The 19,548-nt window shown below is 45.3% G+C and overlaps 1 protein-coding gene across 2 annotated transcripts in view; it reads right to left on the bottom strand.

The window, feature by feature from the left end:
• Positions 1 to 1,362: 1,362 nt before the first annotated feature.
• The window catches only part of GMDS (GDP-mannose 4,6-dehydratase), a 1,326,053-nt gene continuing 1,307,867 nt past the window's right edge, over positions 1,363 to 19,548 (bottom strand). For both annotated transcript variants that reach the window (XM_033934875.1, XM_033934874.1), the window contains 2 exons: positions 3,018 to 3,086; positions 1,363 to 1,726 (listed from right to left, as the gene is read on the bottom strand). In XM_033934875.1, coding sequence (XP_033790766.1) covers positions 3,050 to 3,086 — 37 coding nt within the window. In that variant the 3' untranslated portion in view covers positions 1,363 to 1,726; positions 3,018 to 3,049. The remainder of the gene's footprint in view (positions 1,727 to 3,017; positions 3,087 to 19,548) is intronic.

Here is a 19,548-nt window from a genome sequence, read left to right as displayed (position 1 = left end):
GAGAGGAAGGGAGAGATGATTGTTGTACATGAAAAAAATAAGACATCCCCGAAAATAAGCCCTAGTGTGTTTTTTGGACCCAAAATTAATACAAGACACTGTCTTATTTTCAGGGAAACATGGTAGTACACTTCTCCCTCGGTATCCACAGGGGTTAGGAGCAGAGCTGGACTGCGAAGTGTGAAAAATCACGAATAACTTTGTGCCGGCTCTGACCCATCCCCGGACCTTACCTGGTGGTCTCCGCCTCTAATCACCTCCCTCCGTGCATGTTGCATTTGCAGGGTGCCAGTGTGGGTGCTTCGGTCTCCTCTTTCCCCACTTCGGTGTCGGGCTGGGGGAGCAAAGAGTCGGTGGCGGGAGGATGCAGGTAAAAGGTGCTTGGGGGGGGGTGTTGATAGCCTGGGTTATAGAATGCTGAGAGCAGAGATTGTTCTTCTCTGAGTGCATAGGACCTGGGCCGGGTAACCTGTGTCGGAAAAGGCCGTGGAGCGGCTGGAGTCTGCTTGCGTGCATGTGTTTAGGCCTGTGCGGGCCCCGACCGCTCTCTCCAGGGTCCGGCTCCTCGATGCTCTTAGTTTCTCTCACATCGCTGCGAAGATGAACTGGTCTGTTATTGTGATGAGGCCCCCCCTCCACCTCCGATCCCCTTCCTCCTCGCCCCGATCCAAGTCCCGAGGCCGTTTTTTTTCAATGGGGGGGGGGGAGGGGCTGGGGAACAAATCATGAATAAGCAAAACCGTGAATGTCGGAACCGTGAATAAGGAGGGGGAAGTGTAGTTGTAGGAAAGGAGTCTCTATGATCCCCTATTTCTGTGTTCTCAACGACCTTTGGATAACCTGAGCACACTGGCATGATTCAATAACACTTACTTTCACGTGTCTACTTTTCAAAGTTCCTTCCATCTACCCCCTCCCTTCCTCTTAAGTGCTGCCCAGATCTCCTGTTGAGGGAACAAGGTGTGAATGGCTCAATTCTGCAGGGCTCTGGGGTTGAATGTGCCACTTTCAGAAAAGACCTAGTTGAGTAGGGCTGTTCTATAAAGCCAGCTCTCTGCTATTGATCTGCTCGAGTTGGGAACAAAAATGTCCAGACTCTATTGAACAGAAAAGACTTATCTTTATCCCAGTTCTGTTGCAGGAGGTAAAATGACTTATTTGGTGAGCAGCATAGACTAATGTGTTATGAGAAGTTGAGGAAACAAAGAACAGTGCAGTGAATGGAAACAGGTCTGGCAAAATACATGTGGAGTTGGGGGGAGGGGAGGGCAAATATAATTGATGAGCTAAGGCCTGGGTATCTCCTTAAGCGGTTCAGGTGAATACCGCCTGAGCATAAAATAACATACCACCGCATCCAGATTTCTAGGAAGGCTTACTTTAATATGAAACAAGAAGGGAATCTACTACGCACAGAAATGTCATTCCCCAGGAGAGCTCTCCGAGATCAAATGAATACAGTTCTATGGTACCCTGCTCACACCATCATATACAGAGTCCAGTTAAGAAAGTTGAATATAAGAACGAAGAGTAGGAATCACAAGGCAGTAAATCCATTTGCACCCGAAAGAAACCCATCCACCGTTCGGCGCAGGTCCTAGGAGATTAAAGATCAGTGTTTGACGGCTTGCTTTCCCACCACTCCCCCCCTCCACCGGGGGCTCTAGGCGTTAGGGTTGCTCTTCATTAGCTGCACATCGGCTTCCACCATCTCCTTCACCAACTCCTGCAAACACAGCAAACAGAGAGACTGTGAACTAACAAACTTCCTGCTCCTGCAGTAGTGTGCCCACCCTGCCTCGAAAGACAAGTGAAACAAAAAAATAGCACAAAACCAATCAAAACTTTATAGTTTCTTACAATGATCAGCGTTTTTAAAAGGATCTGAAAAGAGCAGAGCCAGGAGGGAAGGGATAAAACGCAGACCTCACGGATCTTAACTGCACGTCCTTAAAAATCTGAGGTCCGTGCCACTTTTAGTTTCAGCATAGGTCATGGCTCTGACAGACCTCTATGACACTTTAGCTCTGACGGATCCTAATGAATTTTCCCTCCCTGTGCTGAGACTAAAAGTGGCACGGACCTCAGGGCAAAAGTTTTGCCACTTTTAGAATCAGCATAGGGAGGGAAAAGCATTAGGTAGGATCTGTCAGAGCTAAAGTGTCATAGAGGTCTGTCAGAGCCATAACCTATGCTGAAACTAAAAGTGGCATGGACCTCAGATTTTTAAGGACATGCAGTTAAGATCCGTGAGGTCCGCGTTTTACCCCTTCCTTAGCCAGTAGAGACTTCAGAAGAAGTAGAAGTAAATTAACTACATAGCTTGACAAAGTGACCCTTAGTAGCTGTCATCTTAGATGTTATTAAACTTTTCTCTGTGTTACTAATATGCCATTTCCTGGAGTATAAATAGGCTCATATCCAGACCTAGTTAGTGCAGTACCCATGTCACAGAAGTCCAACACATTTCTTACAAGCAGGTCCAGACTGTTTAGAGATTCTTTTAACATTTGACCTGCTTTTCAGTTTGTTGGACGTTTGGACCTGCTTGTGAGAAATTTGTTGGACTTCTGTGGCATGAGTACTGCACTACCAGGTCTGGATATGAGGACAGGATTAATTATTTTATTTAGCTATACATTTTTTATAGCGTGTGTGCATTGATTTTGTAACGTTGATTACATTGGGGGGTTTTTTGTCTTGCAATGCTCTACCACTTCTTTATATACTGAGACATGGTAACCGGTTTCATACTCGTAGGCCTATCTCATTCCCAAAAGTGCTCCGAAAAATAAATGCCTACAGAGAAATCAACCCCATTTTTAAAATGAATAAATCATAAATTCACTGTATTGCACTGTTAATAATTGAAAACTAATAATTTTTTTTTTTTTTAAAGAATAAATCAGGATTTCTTTCTGTGTCTTTTAGTTATAGAAAATAATATCCAATCTCCTCTTTTTTTATTTTTAATACAAATATCATACAACTGTACCTCCCCTTAGCCAATGACTTACATCAAAAGTGACTTTGGGCATCCAACCGAGTTTCAGCTTTGCTTTGGTGCAGTCTCCCTGAAGAAACTCCTGTTGGAGAGAGGAGGGGAGAGGTTAGCAGAAAGGTTTGTTATTTTTGCTCCTTATTGCCTTGTGCAACCGCATTAGCTGCTTTTTCCTATAATCAAGAGCACCTGGTGAGGCCTCTAGTAGCTACGATTTGTTCTTTCAAGACCAGAAAAACCAGGGTGGACACCTTAGCATTGGAAAGGGTGGGGGGGGGGGGAGATTTACGACTACAAGGTGAAATTGCCTGTAACAGACTCACCATAGTCTCAGCATCAGTTGCCCCAAAAGTCAAAGCAATCCAGTGAGAATCTACTCAGCCCTGAGTTTACAAAGCCATCAAAGTAGTTCAGTACTCAAGAAACCGGATGATCTCAAATTGTCTATTAAACGGTCACAAGTTTAAAAGACACATCCCGGTCAAGTTACCGCAAGCACTGTTTCAAATTATTATTTCTGTTTTTTAAAACAGACGTGAATGCAAAAGCACGTCTCCAAATGAGCAGCATGTGCTCCAAGCGCCCCAGCTATATTTGGTGTGGGAAGCTACCAAGCTAAAAGGATCCGAGACTTCTTTTTCTTTCCTTCTTTGTTTTTAATGTTTTACCCCAACCCAAAATTTGCTACAAAGTGGTAGTGTCAGATAAATAAACCTGAACATTTTTACAGGGTGGAATGTGGGCAGGATAACGGTTTTGCCGTTTAACCCAACTGGAAATATTGCTGCTTTTTAAAAGACATGTTTTATTTTGCACAACTAAGCAAATTTTTTTAAAAAAGACTGCACTCTAAAAAAACTGGAGATGGTAAACTGGAGATGGATTATTTCTCCCTCTTCTTGAACAAGGATGGAATGTATCATGTATTTTGTGAATTGTAGTTATGCTTATCAAAATATGAATTGAAGGTGGCATTTTAAATGGTTCTTTTTTTCACTAGAAGGCTTTTCTACTCTGCCTTCTTGCACATCCTGCCTCCTAGGTTAAGGGCAAATATTGTACAATGAGCTAGTCACTAGAGAGTTTGAGAAAGCAGAACATTTTCCCAGAACTAAATCCAAAGTTTCTCTCTACACAGACCTTTTTCCCCATAGCATAACCTTAGCATGCACCCCCAGCCCCAAAACCAGGAGTCCAAGTACAGCAAACTAAATAGAAAATCATCCCACTAGCTTATGGGGAGGGGTGTGCTTGTCCAGATTTTTCTCTTGAGTAACAGCATAGGCAGCAGCCCCCTCCCAAAATATAGGCATGGCAGTGGATTGTGTTCCTTTGAATGCACTAGAACTGAAAGGGGTTGGTGGGATTAGACATGGAGAAAGTATTTGATAGTGTTTCCTGGGAGAATTTATTTTGTGTTTTGGTTTTATGGGGCTCTTCTTGGATTGGATCAGGGCACTGTATAGTCAGCCTTGGTTGCTAATTAATAGGGGTCTGACAGATGTGTTTGGGCTGCAGCAGGGGACTGGGCAGGGTTGTCCGCCCCCCCCCCACTACTGTTTCTCCTGGCTATTGAGCCCCTGGCCCTCAAGATCCGACAGGCCCCCAGTGTTCAGGGAATTTGGATAGGGGAGGGATGACATCTTACTGTATCTGGACCAGGCTCCAATCCATTTGGCTGAGGCATTTGTGATCGTGCCGGACTTTGGGGCACTGTCAGGTCTGCAGGTTAATTGCAGTAAGTCCAAGCTTTTGTTATTGGCTGGAGGCCCCGTGGAACCGTGGCATGCTTTACTCCCTATTCTGCCTTCAGCTACACCAGTACACTATCTGGGAATATATCTGAGTACCAATCCCGTTACATTTTATTCTATGAATGTCCTCCGCCATCTCGATATCATTGGGAAATTGTGTCAGGTGTGGCAGGATCTGCCTTTGGGCCTGTTGGGCCATGTGGCTTTGGTAAAAATGGTCCTGCTTCCTAAATTACTTTATCCAGTCCAAACGGTGCTTTGGCTTCGCTATCAGGATGAACTTCATTTTAAACCCCTCATCACTCAGTTCATTTGGAGGTCTAAGGCTCCAAATGAACTGGCTAAATTGACTTTGGTAAAGGGGCTGCATGTTCCAGATATATGGCTATATAACATTGCTGCCCTAATGCGGTGGATCCACGAGGGTTACATGGGGCAGGATCGTTACTGTCCTCCGAGGTGGGTTGAGGGCTGGAGCCAACCCTTCAATTCTTTAATTTACTACACTCTCAGCTGGAACATGCTGTTCGCTCCGGAGGCTGCTCTCGGTTTCTGTTGCCTTTTTGGCAGGCTTGGCAGTGGTGGCAGCGCTGCCAGGGCTTACCGTCCACAGTTTCTCCTTACTTGTTGTTTGAGGGCAATTCGGGGTTCCTGCCTAGCTGGGGTGGTCAGTGTTCCAGGAGTGGGTGCAGCGAGGCTGCCATCATATGGCACAGTTGCTGACCTCTCAGAGGCTCCTTTCCCCTCCTTTCAACAGGTCCAGATAGCATGGGCACTTCCCCATAAGTTTCTGTTTTCCTTTCTACATCTGCAACATTACTGGTCCTCTGCCAGCTAGGAGTGTGTGGGGGGTTGGGACTCTGGATCAGATCTTTGCAGCTATTCCGCCTGTGCTCAACCGGTTGTCCCATTGGTATGGGGTTTTTCAGCTCTCTTCTCAGGTTCCTGGGACGGTCAAATTGCGGGAGAGATGGGAGGGGGACTTGGGCCAGAGCATTTCCGATTCCCAGTTCTTGGACTGTTTTCGGAACCTGTATCTCTATTCTAAGTTGTCAGATTTTCAGGAAATGCCTATCTCACTAGGCATAGGGGGGATACAGCTTGGGTTGTGGAGCAGTGATCTCTGTGTCAAGTGTAACTGTAAGCCTGGAACCTATCTCCACTCGTTTCTTCAATGTACCGAGCTTACTCTTTGGCAGGAGCTTTATGGCCTTGATTCTGTTTTTCACAGATCCATAGAGGGATTATGGCACACTCCTTCTGGGCTTTCAGGGACCGCTACAGGAGCAGGGCCTTTCTCCTTCTCAATGTAGACTCCTGTACAATGCCACGTTGGTGACGAAAAAACTGATTTTGACCTACTGAGCTTCTGAGGACTCCCCACCTGCTGCTCAATGGTGAGGCAAGTTGAGAGAGATGGCACAATTTGAGATTTGCTCTTATGATAAATCTCATAGACTGGACATGAGGCATTATGCTGTTTTATGGTGGTGGGGGGGTTGTCTTGTTGGACCTCCTTCCTACCTAACGACTACATGAACACCAACTTACGTTTGCTTTCCTGGAATCTCTGGTTGTGGCGTTTTTACTTCCCTACCTGTACTCTGAGGGTGGGATCCGCTGGGGTGGTATGCATGGAATATCTGTTGAGGTGGAAGTAATGTGTCTGCTGTGTGTGTGTTGTGTGGAGTGGGGTGTGTGGGTTACTGCTTGTTTGTCCGAGGGTTGGAGGATTTCTACAGTATAAAAATATTATGGCCGATGGTCTAGTCTGGCTGTGCGATAATCACGAGTGTTGTGGGTCTGGGATGGTCTGCTGTTTCTCCTTTTGCTGGACTTTGACATGCATCCACATGGATTCTTTCATTTTGGGGGGAGACTTACTATTTGTTTTCTCTTCTCCTGTTATTCTTGTTCTTCCTGTATTGCCATTTTGATGAGTGTACTTATTTGTCTGGGCCGTTTGCCATTCTCAATAAAAATATATTTATATTTAAAAAAAAAGAACTGAAAGGGGTTAACTCTTTCAGCATCCCAGTGGCACCTTCTTCCAAACATCAAGCAGCCTAAGGAGCAGCGTCCAGTAGAACCCATTCCTGTTACTGGCCTGCCTCTGCACCTTTAAGCAGGATGGTCTGAGGAAATGATGCCCCCAGGCTGAATGGTGCAGGGAAGCAGGGTGCCACTGGGATGGCAGAGGAAGTGCCCTTTGTGGAGGGAGTTGTCCCCCATGACTAAAAGTTCTCAAAGTGTAAATTTGGTGCTATTCAGTGGCATAGTAATGGGGGGGTCGGCCCCAGGCACCATGTTGGTGGGGGCGTTGGTACTCCTCCTCCTCCTCTTCCCACTCCTCCCCTTGCCAGGCACGCACCCCCCTTCCCTTCCCCCATACCCCTAGTTGTTCACTGCCATGGTGCTCCCCGCGACCGTGTCATCTCTCCCACTGATGTCACATCTGGGTGCCACACACAGGAAGTGATGTCAGTGGGAGAGATGATGGGGTTGCAAGGAGCACATTGAAGTTCTTGTTGCTCGTGGCGATAGGGGGGAAGGGAAAGGGGGGCACACGTGCGGCAGGGGGGATCAGGGAAAAGCGGGAATGGAGATGAGGGAAGGGGCGGAGTGCCAGCACCCAGGGTGCCTCTCACCCTTGCTATGCCACTGGTGCTCCTGACAGGTTTTTCACATAAAGGAAATTTTTTTTTTTTAAACCACAAAAATCCAAATGATGAATATTACATTACATTACATTAGAGATTTCTATTCCGCTTGTGCCTTGCGGTTCTAAGCGGATTACAAAATTGGGTGAAAACTGGACATTTCCAGGGAGTTTACATATCAGATATATAACATATACATAACAAGTTTACATAACAATAGCAATACATACAAATTAGGAAGATTATTACATAACGTTGAGGGACGGAATATTCTGGTTACAGATGGAGGTTGTTTACATAGTGATAAGGGAAGCAATATTCTGATCCCGGGTGGAGGTTGTACTTTTAGGTTTCTGAGTATGATTTTGGACATATATGCGGTCTTTGTATTGGTGACAGTTTCCTACATTAAAAGGTGCGACTCCAACCTTTAGGCCATTTCTGGATATCAGAGAGATACAGTACTCCCCCGATATTCGCGGGGGTTCCGTTCCAGGAACCCCCGTGAATCTTGAAAAACCGCAAATACAGTTTTTCATGGGGGAGCCTGAAGAGGGCAGCAGCAGAGCAGCCGGAGCGCCGCAAGTGCAGGAAATCACTCGTGTTACGCTCCGACCGCCTCTTCCTGCACTAAGTCGGGCCTTATCCAATCAGGAGCTGCGTGTCAAAGCAGCTCCTGATTGGATAAGGCCCGACTTAGTGTAGGAAGAGGCGGTTGGAGCGTACCGCGAGTGATTTCTTGCATTCGCGGCACTCCGGCTGCTCTCTCCTGCCTCTCCCGCTGCCCTCTCCTTGTCGGCGGTTCGCGGTCAGAAAATTCCGCGAATGACCGGGACCGTGAACCGCCGACCGCGAACGATCGGGGGAACACTGTACTTCTGTTCTCCCCTCACCCACCCCGCTTAACAATTTTTTTCTTTTTGGCACAGCCACATTCATTAAGTAAGAAATCCCTGTGCCTGCTAATATCCCTTTGGAATTCTAAGAAGACTCCCTTGGCTGGTAAATGACTGAGGAAGATGGTGTGATTAATTTGCTGGTGTGATGGCTTTGTGGAGGATTGGGAGGAGCTATATAAATTTTATATGGAAATGTCCATATTGTGCATGTATATATATTTTTTTTATCTGCTTCAAGATTCCCTAATGAAACTGTAAGTGGATTATCAAAGTGCTTAATAAACTAACAATTTCTTTGACTCTGGCAAGAAATCATCCCCTGGATTCTATATATGGCGACCAGATTTGTGCAGCTTCTGAGATGCACACACAACTTAATTGGCTAACGAGCTATTAACCATCAATAATTCCATGCTAACCACCAATTGTTGATGTTAATTGGTACCAATTAGGATTTGCACTTGCATCTGGATATGTGCTCTTTTATAATGCTGTCAATTTTGGCTATATACCTTAATAATCACACTTATGGATTTAACTATCACCATAAGTAATGTGTGATCTTAATCAGTTATTTAAATTTTTGTTCAACTATTTATGGATCGACTATTTATGAATAGACCTTTGATCTATTCACAGGGCAAAGGTAGGGGAGGGACATTAAGGTGGGCAGACTAGATGGGCCGTGGGCCCTTATCTGCCGTCTATTTCTATGTTTCTATGTTTCTATGTCGGATAGTGATGCAGTAATCCTTCGTATCTCTTTACGGAAAAACTGCTTCGATCGTCATGGATCCATTTCTTACTGTTTTGATTTTTATATTATTTATTATTTTACTCTTAACTAAGACACTTATCTTTTAAGTTGTAGTTCTTAATTGTGACTCTGTCGGCTGGGGAGTCCTGCCCACATGTTTCACTCCTTGGGCTGTATCAAGGCCGTCTTTTGCATATCAAAAGATATTAATTACTACATCTCAATTATATCTCATTAAAATATTTTCTTAGTTACTATTTTGTTGCTTACCATTTAGTACTGCACGCCATCATCCAGTCGTATCAATGCTTTAACAAGATGATATATAACTGAGATAGCTATATCGATGGGAGATGTAGTAATTAATATCTTTTGATATGCAGGAGACGGCCTTGATACAGCTCAAGGGGCGAAACATGTTGGCAGCCGACAGTCACAACTAAGAACTGCAACTTAAAAGATAAGCGTCTTAATTAAGAGTATAAAATAAAACACAGTAAAATAATAAATAATATAAAAATCAAAACAGTAAGAAATGGATCAATGACGATCGAAACAGTTTTTCCTTAAAGAGATACGAAGGATTACTGCATCACTATCCAACGATCCATAAATAGTTGAACAAAAATCTAAATTGATTAAAGATCACACATTACTTATGGTGATACTTTTATAATGCTGGACACATAAATCCCATAGCAAGGGGCATGGGCTTGCCAAAGAGTTGCACACGGTGTTATAGAATATTGGATATTTGTGCCCTGCCAGGGCACCTTGGATTTATACCAGCTTTCAGCAGGTGTGAGACTGGCGCCCACAGTTAGCTGTGGGAATCAGCACTAAGGCCTGGATTCTCCATAGGGCACCGATATTGGTGGCCGTCGATCGTGTGTCAATCACGCGACAGCACCCTATAATCACGCTTCTGCAAAAGATAGGCACAGAAATGTAAGCCAGGGTTTCCAGCGGCCATCTATGCCATGAATCATGCCTATGTAGGTGCTATAAGGTGCCTAATGCCACATCTGGCATTAGCCATGCCCATAATGGCATTAAACGTCATAATGCACCTATGTAGATGCGATTCCGGCGCCAGTAGGTGCTTTATTTTTAACATTTTGCGCCATTTTAAACAGCGTTTCTTAATTAACTTAGGCACCGGAAGGGCACCTACTGGTGCCTAAGGGGTCCTTTTATCAAGCTGTGGTATGAGTTTAATGTGCGTAATACCGCGTGTTAAACCGCCTGCTGTGCTAGCCGATAACGCCTGCATTGAGCAGGCGTTAGTTTTTTTTTAGCCGGCCACGGGAGTTAGCGCGTGATGAAATGTCCGACGCGCTAACCCTGCTAATGCAGCTTGATAAAAGGACCCCCCTAAGTTTCGGCACCATTTATATAATATCCCCCTAAACGCTATTCTAGAAACAGAGTGCGACCTTCCTAGAGCTTAGTACTGATCTTTTCTGGCACCCATTTTTTTGTGCAATTTATAGAATCCCTCCTCAATGTTTTTCTACCACATTTTTCTTCCAATATTTTTGCTGTAATCAATTTTTCGATAAGGTGGAATATAAATCCAATATAATAATGTTTAAAAAACAACAACAACAAAAAAAACCCCCACACAATTTTAACCAATACAATGAAGGTAATTCTGTAACATGTGCTTAATCTGTTAAGCTAGTATGTGCATGTTTCCTAAGGGAAGCTATGAACAACTTAGAAAATTCTCTCACAGAAAGTAAACACACACACACACACACATTTAACATAAGAATTGCCCTACTGGGTCAGATCATAGGACCAAGCCCAGTATCCAACAATGTCCAGTGTAGGTCACAAGTATCTATCAGGGTTCCAAAACGTAACACAATTCCATGATTACCCAGTGATAAACAGTGACTTCCCCTAAGTCTATGGGCCTTTCTTTCAAGAACTTGTCCAAACCTGATTTAAAACCTACTATTTAGTACACAAACTTTCCCCCCCCTAAAAAGTAGGCACATGCACATAAACTTTCTTAATTTTCAAAAGTAAGTGCAACGTCCACCTCATTTTCTGGGAACCCTTCTGCTTGATAGGGGTAACTAGAGTTGCAAGGGGACAGAAATTTCACCAATCCCTGCCTGTCGCTAATGGAACCCGTACCCTCCTGTATTCACTAAGATCCATTCCGTCCCCACAGAAGTTGACACTATTATTTATTTGTAGCAGCCCTCTGTTTCCTCCCACCCCAACAACTTCCTGTGGTTTTTGGATGGTGCTCACTATTCAACCAATGAGTGTTCCAGGCCTCAGTCTGATGTTCCAGTGGTCTCTCTGGGCATTCCAAGCCTCATCCTAGAGTCACCAGAATCCCACAGCAACTGCTTCCATCCCTGTGGGAATCCCCATTCCTGTGTACCTCTCTAATGCAGACTATTAACCATATGTATCTTGAGCAATTTTATAATAACCCACTTCTGTGCATAAATCTTGGTTTTATGCATGCAAATGTCTTTTAAAATTACTTCCACTTTGATACAATTGCACTTAGAAAAATTTTTCTGTGGATGCTAGGCAAAATAGTTTTAAGGCGTTATTCAATTTAAGGCAAAGGATGATTTCATTAAGTTAATTTTTTTTTCTACACTGGAAAGATATTGCATTAGCAATCATACCAAGACAAAAGACAGTTTCTGCTTATTCACACTGTTACCAAACTGTGAAATAAAGTAGCTAAACAACTCTAAACCCATCAGCCATTTGGCTCTCAATGATGTTTTTATAAAGAATCATGATACAATGGTGCATGAACATTTATGTACAACACATTTTGCAATCAGGTCAGGTTTCCACAATCTTTACACTATTTCCTTTAAAACCAGGCCAATAAAGGTAATTTCTACTTGACAGCTTTATTCAGTAAGCGGGTACTGTAATGTGCTTACTGCTAAAACCTTTAGGGCTCCATTCATCCAAATTTACTTTAGCCTCTTGAGAAGAATAGGGAAAAATATTCAGGTCTTGCCAAATAGCAGCTATTTAAAAGCAGATAATCAGGACATATTTGGCAAAAGAAAAGTTAACATATGTTAGGGCCTGAAAACATATATTTACAGCACTCCATAATAGGTGCCCTTTGACCAGTGATCTGCTTACAAACATTCAGAGGGACAAACCTTTTTCCGTCGTCTTTGGAGCTCCTCGGATGAAAATATATTTGCTGCTGCTCAAGACTGACATTAACTGTTCCAGTGCGCTGCCAGAGCTCCTATAACTTCTTAAGGGAATGATATTGATGCTGTAATGACCTTTTTTCTTTAATGTGAACGGAACCTCCCCCCCCCCCCCCCACCCACCAAGAATTTGTTTTAATAGCTTTCTCTGATTTTGCAGCTCATCTGTACCTTGATATGGACAACTGGAGAAAAAGCAGATACATGCTTTACTTACAGCGTTCCTGCACAGCACAAACAAAACCCATCTTAGACAATTCCACATGCGTTCTTTTCTGCCAAATGTGGCACAAGGAGAGCTATTCTTGCAGAAGCTGAGGGCACACTATACAACTCGAGCACATACGTTTTTGTTTACACAAAAGAAAAAAATTAAATTAAATATTCAATGGTGCTAGGCTCCTAACTTTGAGTGTTAGGCTTCAAACTTGATTGGGGCCTGAGGGCTTAAATTTAGGATCAAAATTTCACTCAACAACTACAATTTTTAAAAAAATATATATAGCACTTGGACAAGGTGTATTAAGCAGTTTACAATCAAGTACTCATGGTTCTCCTATTTGGATAATTCAAGTATTTTTCACCTCACAATCTAACTAACGTACCTGGGGCAGTGGAGAATTAAGTGACTTGCCCAGGGTCACAAGGAAAGTACAGGATTTGAACCCACAACCTCAGGGTGCTAAGGCTCTAGTGCTAACCACTACACCACTTGGTTTCACTTCACTGCAATCTGGGTTTGTGATCCTGGTTAGTCAAAATTAGACTTTAAGGCCAATTGGGATTTTACTATGCCACTGATGCAGGCCTAGGTAAAAAATTGCTATGTCAGGCATCTACCTTGAGTGAGATAAGTGAATAAAGTCTGCTTTTATCTTTTCATTGGTCAGTGTTTTTATTGTTTCCACATTGGATTTTGCCAGCCCATTGCCTTGTTGTTTTCTGGCCCCCCCCATTAGGGCCTAGATTTAAAAAAAAAACTGCATTATAAAACGATGGGTGGCTATCGTAGCTGTTATAGTAGCAATTTTAAAAAAGTGAGTCATTCTCCAAAAAACGCTCCTGCAAATGAGGTTGGTGGAGAGTAGCGAAGACTTGCTAAATATGCATGTGCCCATCGCTGGTTATAGTGATGGGCATATGTGCAGAATAAATTTAAAAAACACCCCACAACAGCGGGAGAGATGCTTAATCTCTCCTGCTGCCAACTGACACCTCCTCCCCCCAGAAGCGGGAGAAATGCCCAGTGTCTCCTGCTGCTAACCAATACCCCTCCAACTCCCCTAAGCAGTAGGAGAGATGCCCAATCTCTCCCACCCAACTGACACACCCCGCTCCTCAGTGGGAGAGATGCCCAATCTCTCCCACCCAACCAACACACCCCATCCCGCAGCGGGAGTGATGCCTAATCTCTCCCGCTGCCAACCAACACCCTCCCAACTCCCCTCAGCAGTGGGAGAGTTGCCCACACTCTCCTGCCGCCACACAACCCCTCCCCTTGCCTCTGATGACCCTCACCCTCTCCCCCCTTACCTTATTTTCAGATGGCTGGCTGGTGGGCCTTCTCCTCCCTGGTGCATCCTGATTGGCCTAGGTTGTTTAAGGCCCCTTGTATGCATCCAGGGAGGGCCTAAGGCTCTGACTGGCCCAGATGCATAAGGCCCTACCCATAGGAGGGGGAGGGTCCCGTGAGAACTTGCAGCAGCCAGTTAGCTAGCGGCTTTGCACTGGCAGGAGCTAAGGAAGGTCACTCCTGCCGTGGTTCACCCCTGGACAACCAGGGACTTAACAGGTATGCGGAGGGGGCGGGAGGGAGATAAAAGTTGTTTAATGTCAACTGGAACTGGAGACAGAAAGAATCCCTCCTGTCCTGGCCCACTGCTGGACCACTAAGGATGTAAAAGGTACAAGGGGGAGGCGGCAGAAGGGAGACAAAAATTGTTAAGGTTGGCTGGAGCAGGAGACGGGCGGGATTGCTCCTGTCCTGGCCCATGAGGTCTTACTGCAGGCCCAGCAAAGGCCTGCAACAGTTTTTGGGAGGGTGGGTCAAAACTGACCCAAATATAAACCGAGACCCCTATTTTTGGGCCATTTTTTTTGCCCCAAAATTTCAGTTTATATTCGAGTATATACAGTAATACTGTTTTGAAAGGATGTTTAAACCCTGCTTTATCTCAGTTCTGGATAAAGAAGCAATTTTCTGTCTACATTTTCCTGCCTCTCTGTTCATTCTCTTCCTCTCTATGCATGGTATCTATACCTACAGATATCCTAACACAATGCTTTATTAGACACAGCTGCTTCTTACTTTATCTAAGTGCCACCAGAATTTTTTTTAGCATTCTGAAATATGAGTTCTTTCCTTTACCATTTTTTCTTCTTTTCCCCCCCCCCCCACAAACACTTGGTTCTCTTGACTAATAGCTTCATTTTCAAGGTTCATCAGTCTAATTCCTGCTGTTGGTGCAGCCCAGAGCTGCAGCTGCAATTTGTGAGCACAGAGGGGACCACAAGATGTCATGATTCACAGTCCCTGCACTGGCCTCCCTCCTCTGAAGCATCCAGCAGGGCTGTGAATAGTGCTAGCTTGCAAGAGAAGCTGCTTTCTGGCTGCCCCATAGCAGATATGCCATTTCAGAAGAAATGCTGTGTAGATGAGTAGGGAGGGGGCTGGTGGAGGCCTTGGAGCAGACAAGTATGGTGCCAGCAAGAGGGACCAGAAGTGGAATTGAACCATGGAGAATGAGAACAAAGTCATGGAGGAGTAGGAAATTGAGATGCCCAGGGCAGACAGACATTGCACCCTCCTTCCTCAATAGCCGCAGAATGCTGAATAGCGTTCTAGGCTCTGGTTTATAAGCCACATTTTTCAAATCGTTGATCTGCGCAACGGGATAGTCAATAAAGAAATTCAACAAAATGAAAAATTTTTTAAAAATGCATTCACACATGCAGCAAAAATACAAATTAGCCATTATTTATACTTAGCGTTTTAAAATTCTGCAGATTTGGTCACTGACAGTTTTATGTGGATTACAGATATAAAAAATTACCATTGATGCACACGAAGAAGACTACTGGAGCTGGTTTAACTTTGCAACCTTAGCTCTTTTCAGTAGCACATTCTGCTCGCGCACTGCACCTACCCCCTCTTCTACGAAACCGCGCTAGCAGTTTTTTTAGCTCGGTGAGCCGCGCTGAATGGCCCGCGCTGCTCCCAACGTTCATAGGAACTCTATGGGCGTAAGGAGCTGAGCGGGCCATTCAGCGTGGCTCCCCACGCTAAAACTGCTAGCATGGTTTAGTAGAAGAAGGGGTACCTATTACTTATTTCCCAGTTTGCTTGTATTTCCCTCCCTGTCTGGTGGTTTGTTTGTTTTTTTTTTAGTTTTTATTATTTTGAACCCATTGCTTTAAACTTTGTTAACCGCCTTAATTTGACAAGAATTGTTAAGAAAAGCGGTATATTAAATAAACTAACTAACTAACTACCGTATTTTCACACATATAACGCGTGCGTTATACGCGTTTTTACCTACCGCGCATACCCCTCGCGCGTTATACGCGTGAGCGCGGTATACAAAATTTTTTTTACATAGTTCCCACCCCGCCCGACACCCGATTCACCCCCCCCAGCAGGACCGCTCGCACCCCCACCCCGAACAACCGCTCGCACGCGCTCCCACCCACATCCACGATCGGAGCAAGAGGGAGCCCAAGCCCTCTTGCCCGGCCGACTCCCCAACTCCCCGACAATATCGGGCCAGGAGGGAGCCCAAACCCTCCTGGCCACGGCGACCCCCTACCCCCACCCCGCACTACATTACGGGCAGGAGGGATCCCAGGCCCTCCTGCCCTCGACGCAAACCCCCCTCCCTCCAACGACCGCCCCCCCCCAAGAACCTCCGACCGCCCCCCCAGCCGACCCGCGACCCCCCTGGCCGACCCCCACGACACCCCCAACCCCCTTCCCCGTACCTTTGGTAGTTGGCCGGACAGACGGGAGCCAAACCCGCCTGTCCGGCAGGCAGCCAACGACGGAATGAGGCCGGATTGGCCCATCCGTCCCAAAGCTCCGCCTACTGGTGGGGCCTAAGGCGCGTGGGCCAATCAGAATAGGCCCTGGAGCCTTAGGTCCCACCTGGGGGCGTGGCCTGAGGCACATGGGCCCAACCCGACCACGGAAAGTCAGGGAGGGTGAACGGAGAGTCGGGACAGCGCACGGAGAGGCGGGGCAGTGCACGGAAAGTCAGGGAGGGTGAACGGATAGTCGGGACAGCGCACGGAGAGTCGGGGAGGGCGAAAGGAGAGTCGGGGTGGCCAGAGGAGAGTCGGGGCGGGCGAAAGGACAGTCGGGCAGCATGCGCGGTATACCCATGAGCACGGTATACAAAAGTTTTTGTACATAAAATCGTGGTTTCTGCGCGCTATACCCGTGTGCGCGTTTTACACGGGTGCGCGTTATCTGCGGGAAAATACGGTAACTATATATATATATATATACACAGTACTCCCCCGATATTCACAGGGGTTCCATTCCAGGAACCCCCACGAATCTTGAAAAACCGCAAATACGGTTTTTCATGGGGGAGACTGGAGAGGGCAGCCAGAGCGCCAGCGAGTGAAGGAAATCACTCACTCTATCCTCCGACCGCCTCTTCCTGTACTAGGCATATTTGTTGAATTTATGTGTTACCACCTTTACATGGGACCCATGAGGAAGACAAGTGTTGATCGAAACACGGACCGTGTCGGGTCCCATATTACTATAAGTGGTTTATTTGTATGCAACAATTTGTTTATTAGTTTACATTAAATTTAGCCTGCATCTTGTCCATCTGTCTGCAGTCCTTTTCTTTGTCCACTGGTCTAACTTTTAGAATGCAAGAGAACAAAAGAATAGTTAATGCAGAGCTCCTGTGAATAGTTCAACAACAATCTTTCTTGCCTCCAATGAACTCGGTTATTGCGATTCTTTACATCAAACCTGTTTTTTTTTTTAAAAATTGTTTTGCGTATGCACGATGAAAAGGCAACTTTTGTGAAATAACCTTCTTGAAGATTACTTTAAATGCGCAGTGAGTGAAAGATGCTAGTTTTGGAGCAAAATGAGGCACAGAAATGAGGCAAAGCGGAGAATGGATTATTTGCATTAGAAATCATAAAAATAAAATGTGCTTTTGTTATATCATATGGAAACAAATAAAGAAATTTTGCCAAAACAAAAGTCTTTTATTCATAGTCACCAGAACAAGTTAAAAACATGTGCAGCTCTCCCCCCTTCTGATGTCCCCAATACTTAGTTATGCTTTTGAGTCAAAATCCTGTCCATCATAAATATATTGAAGTACAGGATATTCTATGGAAAGCAGGGCCCAGACTCTGGAGTAACTGTTCCAGAAGGAAATAAAAAAGATTCAATTACAGGCAGGTGCTCAGATTTTGCCATTTTCCCTCACTCACCTAGAGCATACTCTGAATTTGCCAGACATGTTGCAATTCATGGCATGATATTGGTGTTAGCCTGCTGGATTTCTTGTCCTTTAGAAAGAGCTTGTAAACGGCTCACAGACAGCAAAGGCAAATTATTTATGGTGTTTTGCTTCTCTGAATATATGGCATTTTCTTGCAGTCCATTATCTTTGGAATGTTTTGCATGGAGGACACACTCGTCAGCTGATTTCCTAGGCCTGTAAGCCACAAATTATAGTCACTGTTACACTAAGGGCTCCTTCTACTAAGCCACGCTAGCGGGGTTAACGCGCGCGACTATTCATCACGCGCTAACCCCCACGCTCAAGAGGAGGCGGTAGTGGCTAGCGTGGCCTGCAGTTTAACACGCGTTAAACCGCCAGCGCGGCTTGATAAAAGGAACCCTACATCTGCATTGACCCTTGAATTGCATACTGCTTCACTACTAAGTGGTAAAATATTGAGGCTGGCACATTCCTAGAAGCAGCACTGGCATGCGCTGTGTCAACCTGACAAATGTCTCCTTGGTGTGACTCAGCAACCTTCTCCGGAGATTTTTTGGCAGCAGAAGGCTCACACTTTCAGCTTGGGCGATGCCCGTTTCATCATCATAATCCCCAATGGCGCTAGGAAGCAGGGCCAGTGTTCAACAGTATTCTACCTCAGCTAAAAGGCCAAAAAAGGACCAACCTCAGCTCATGGGCTTGGAGAATTCCAACCAAAAAGAGGCTGATCTTGAGAGCCATAAACAGGGCCTTGAAGGAGTAGCCTAATGGTTAGGGCAGCAAGCTGAGGGAAGGGGTAAAACGCGGACCTAAACCCGCACGTCCTTAAAAATCTGAGGTCCGTGCCGCTTGTAGTTAGTTTCTGGCTCTGACAGACCTCGGTGGAATAGAGGGGGATATAGAAAGATGGATAGGCAAATGGCTGGAGAACAGGAAACAGAGAGTGGGCATAAATGGGAAGTTCTCCGACTTGGAGAAAGTGACTAGCGGTGTACCCCAGGGCTCGGTACTTGGGCCAATCTTATTTAATATCTATATAAATGACCTAGAAGAAGGAACATCCAGCGAGATCATCAAGTTTGCAGATGACAAAATAGAGCAGAAAAAACTATTTACATTGTCCAATTTAACACGAACAAGAGGACACGAAATGAAGCTAAGGGGGGACAAGTTCAGGACTAATATCAGGAAGTTCTGCTTCACTCAGAGAGTGGTTGACACCTGGAATGCTCTCCCAGAGGAGATTATTGCGGAATCAACCGTCCTAGGATTCAAAAGCAAACTAGATGCACATCTCCTTATGAGAGACATAGAAGGATATGGGTGACTAAAAATTACGCCAAGTGTACACCTAACAGGGCCTCCGCGTGTGCGGATCACCGGACTTGATAGACCGAAGGTCTGATCCGGGGATGGTGCTTCTTATGTTCTTATGTAGTGCTGATGGATCCGTCTCAGCATAGGGAGGGGAAAGTATTAGGATCCGTCAGCGCTAAAATGTCACCGAGGTCTGTCAGAGCCAGAGACTAGTGCTAGTGCTGGAGGGGCTCTAAAACGAATCCTTTAAACTGGTTTCCTGCAGCCCCAGTAAATCGGCTCTGACAGACCTCGATGGCATTGTAACGTTGACGGATCCTAATACTTTTCCCTCCCTATGCTGAGACGGATCCGTCAGCGTTAAATTGTCACCGAGGTCTGTCAGAACCAGAAACTAACTACAAGCGGCACGGACCTCAGATTTTTAAGGATGTGCGGGTTTAGATCCGCGAGGTCCGTCAGGTC

The sequence above is a fragment of the Geotrypetes seraphini genome, chromosome 2 (genome assembly GCF_902459505.1).
Source record: "Geotrypetes seraphini chromosome 2, aGeoSer1.1, whole genome shotgun sequence".
NCBI lineage: Eukaryota > Metazoa > Chordata > Amphibia > Gymnophiona > Dermophiidae > Geotrypetes > Geotrypetes seraphini.
This window is presented reverse-complemented; position numbering and strand designations above follow the sequence as displayed.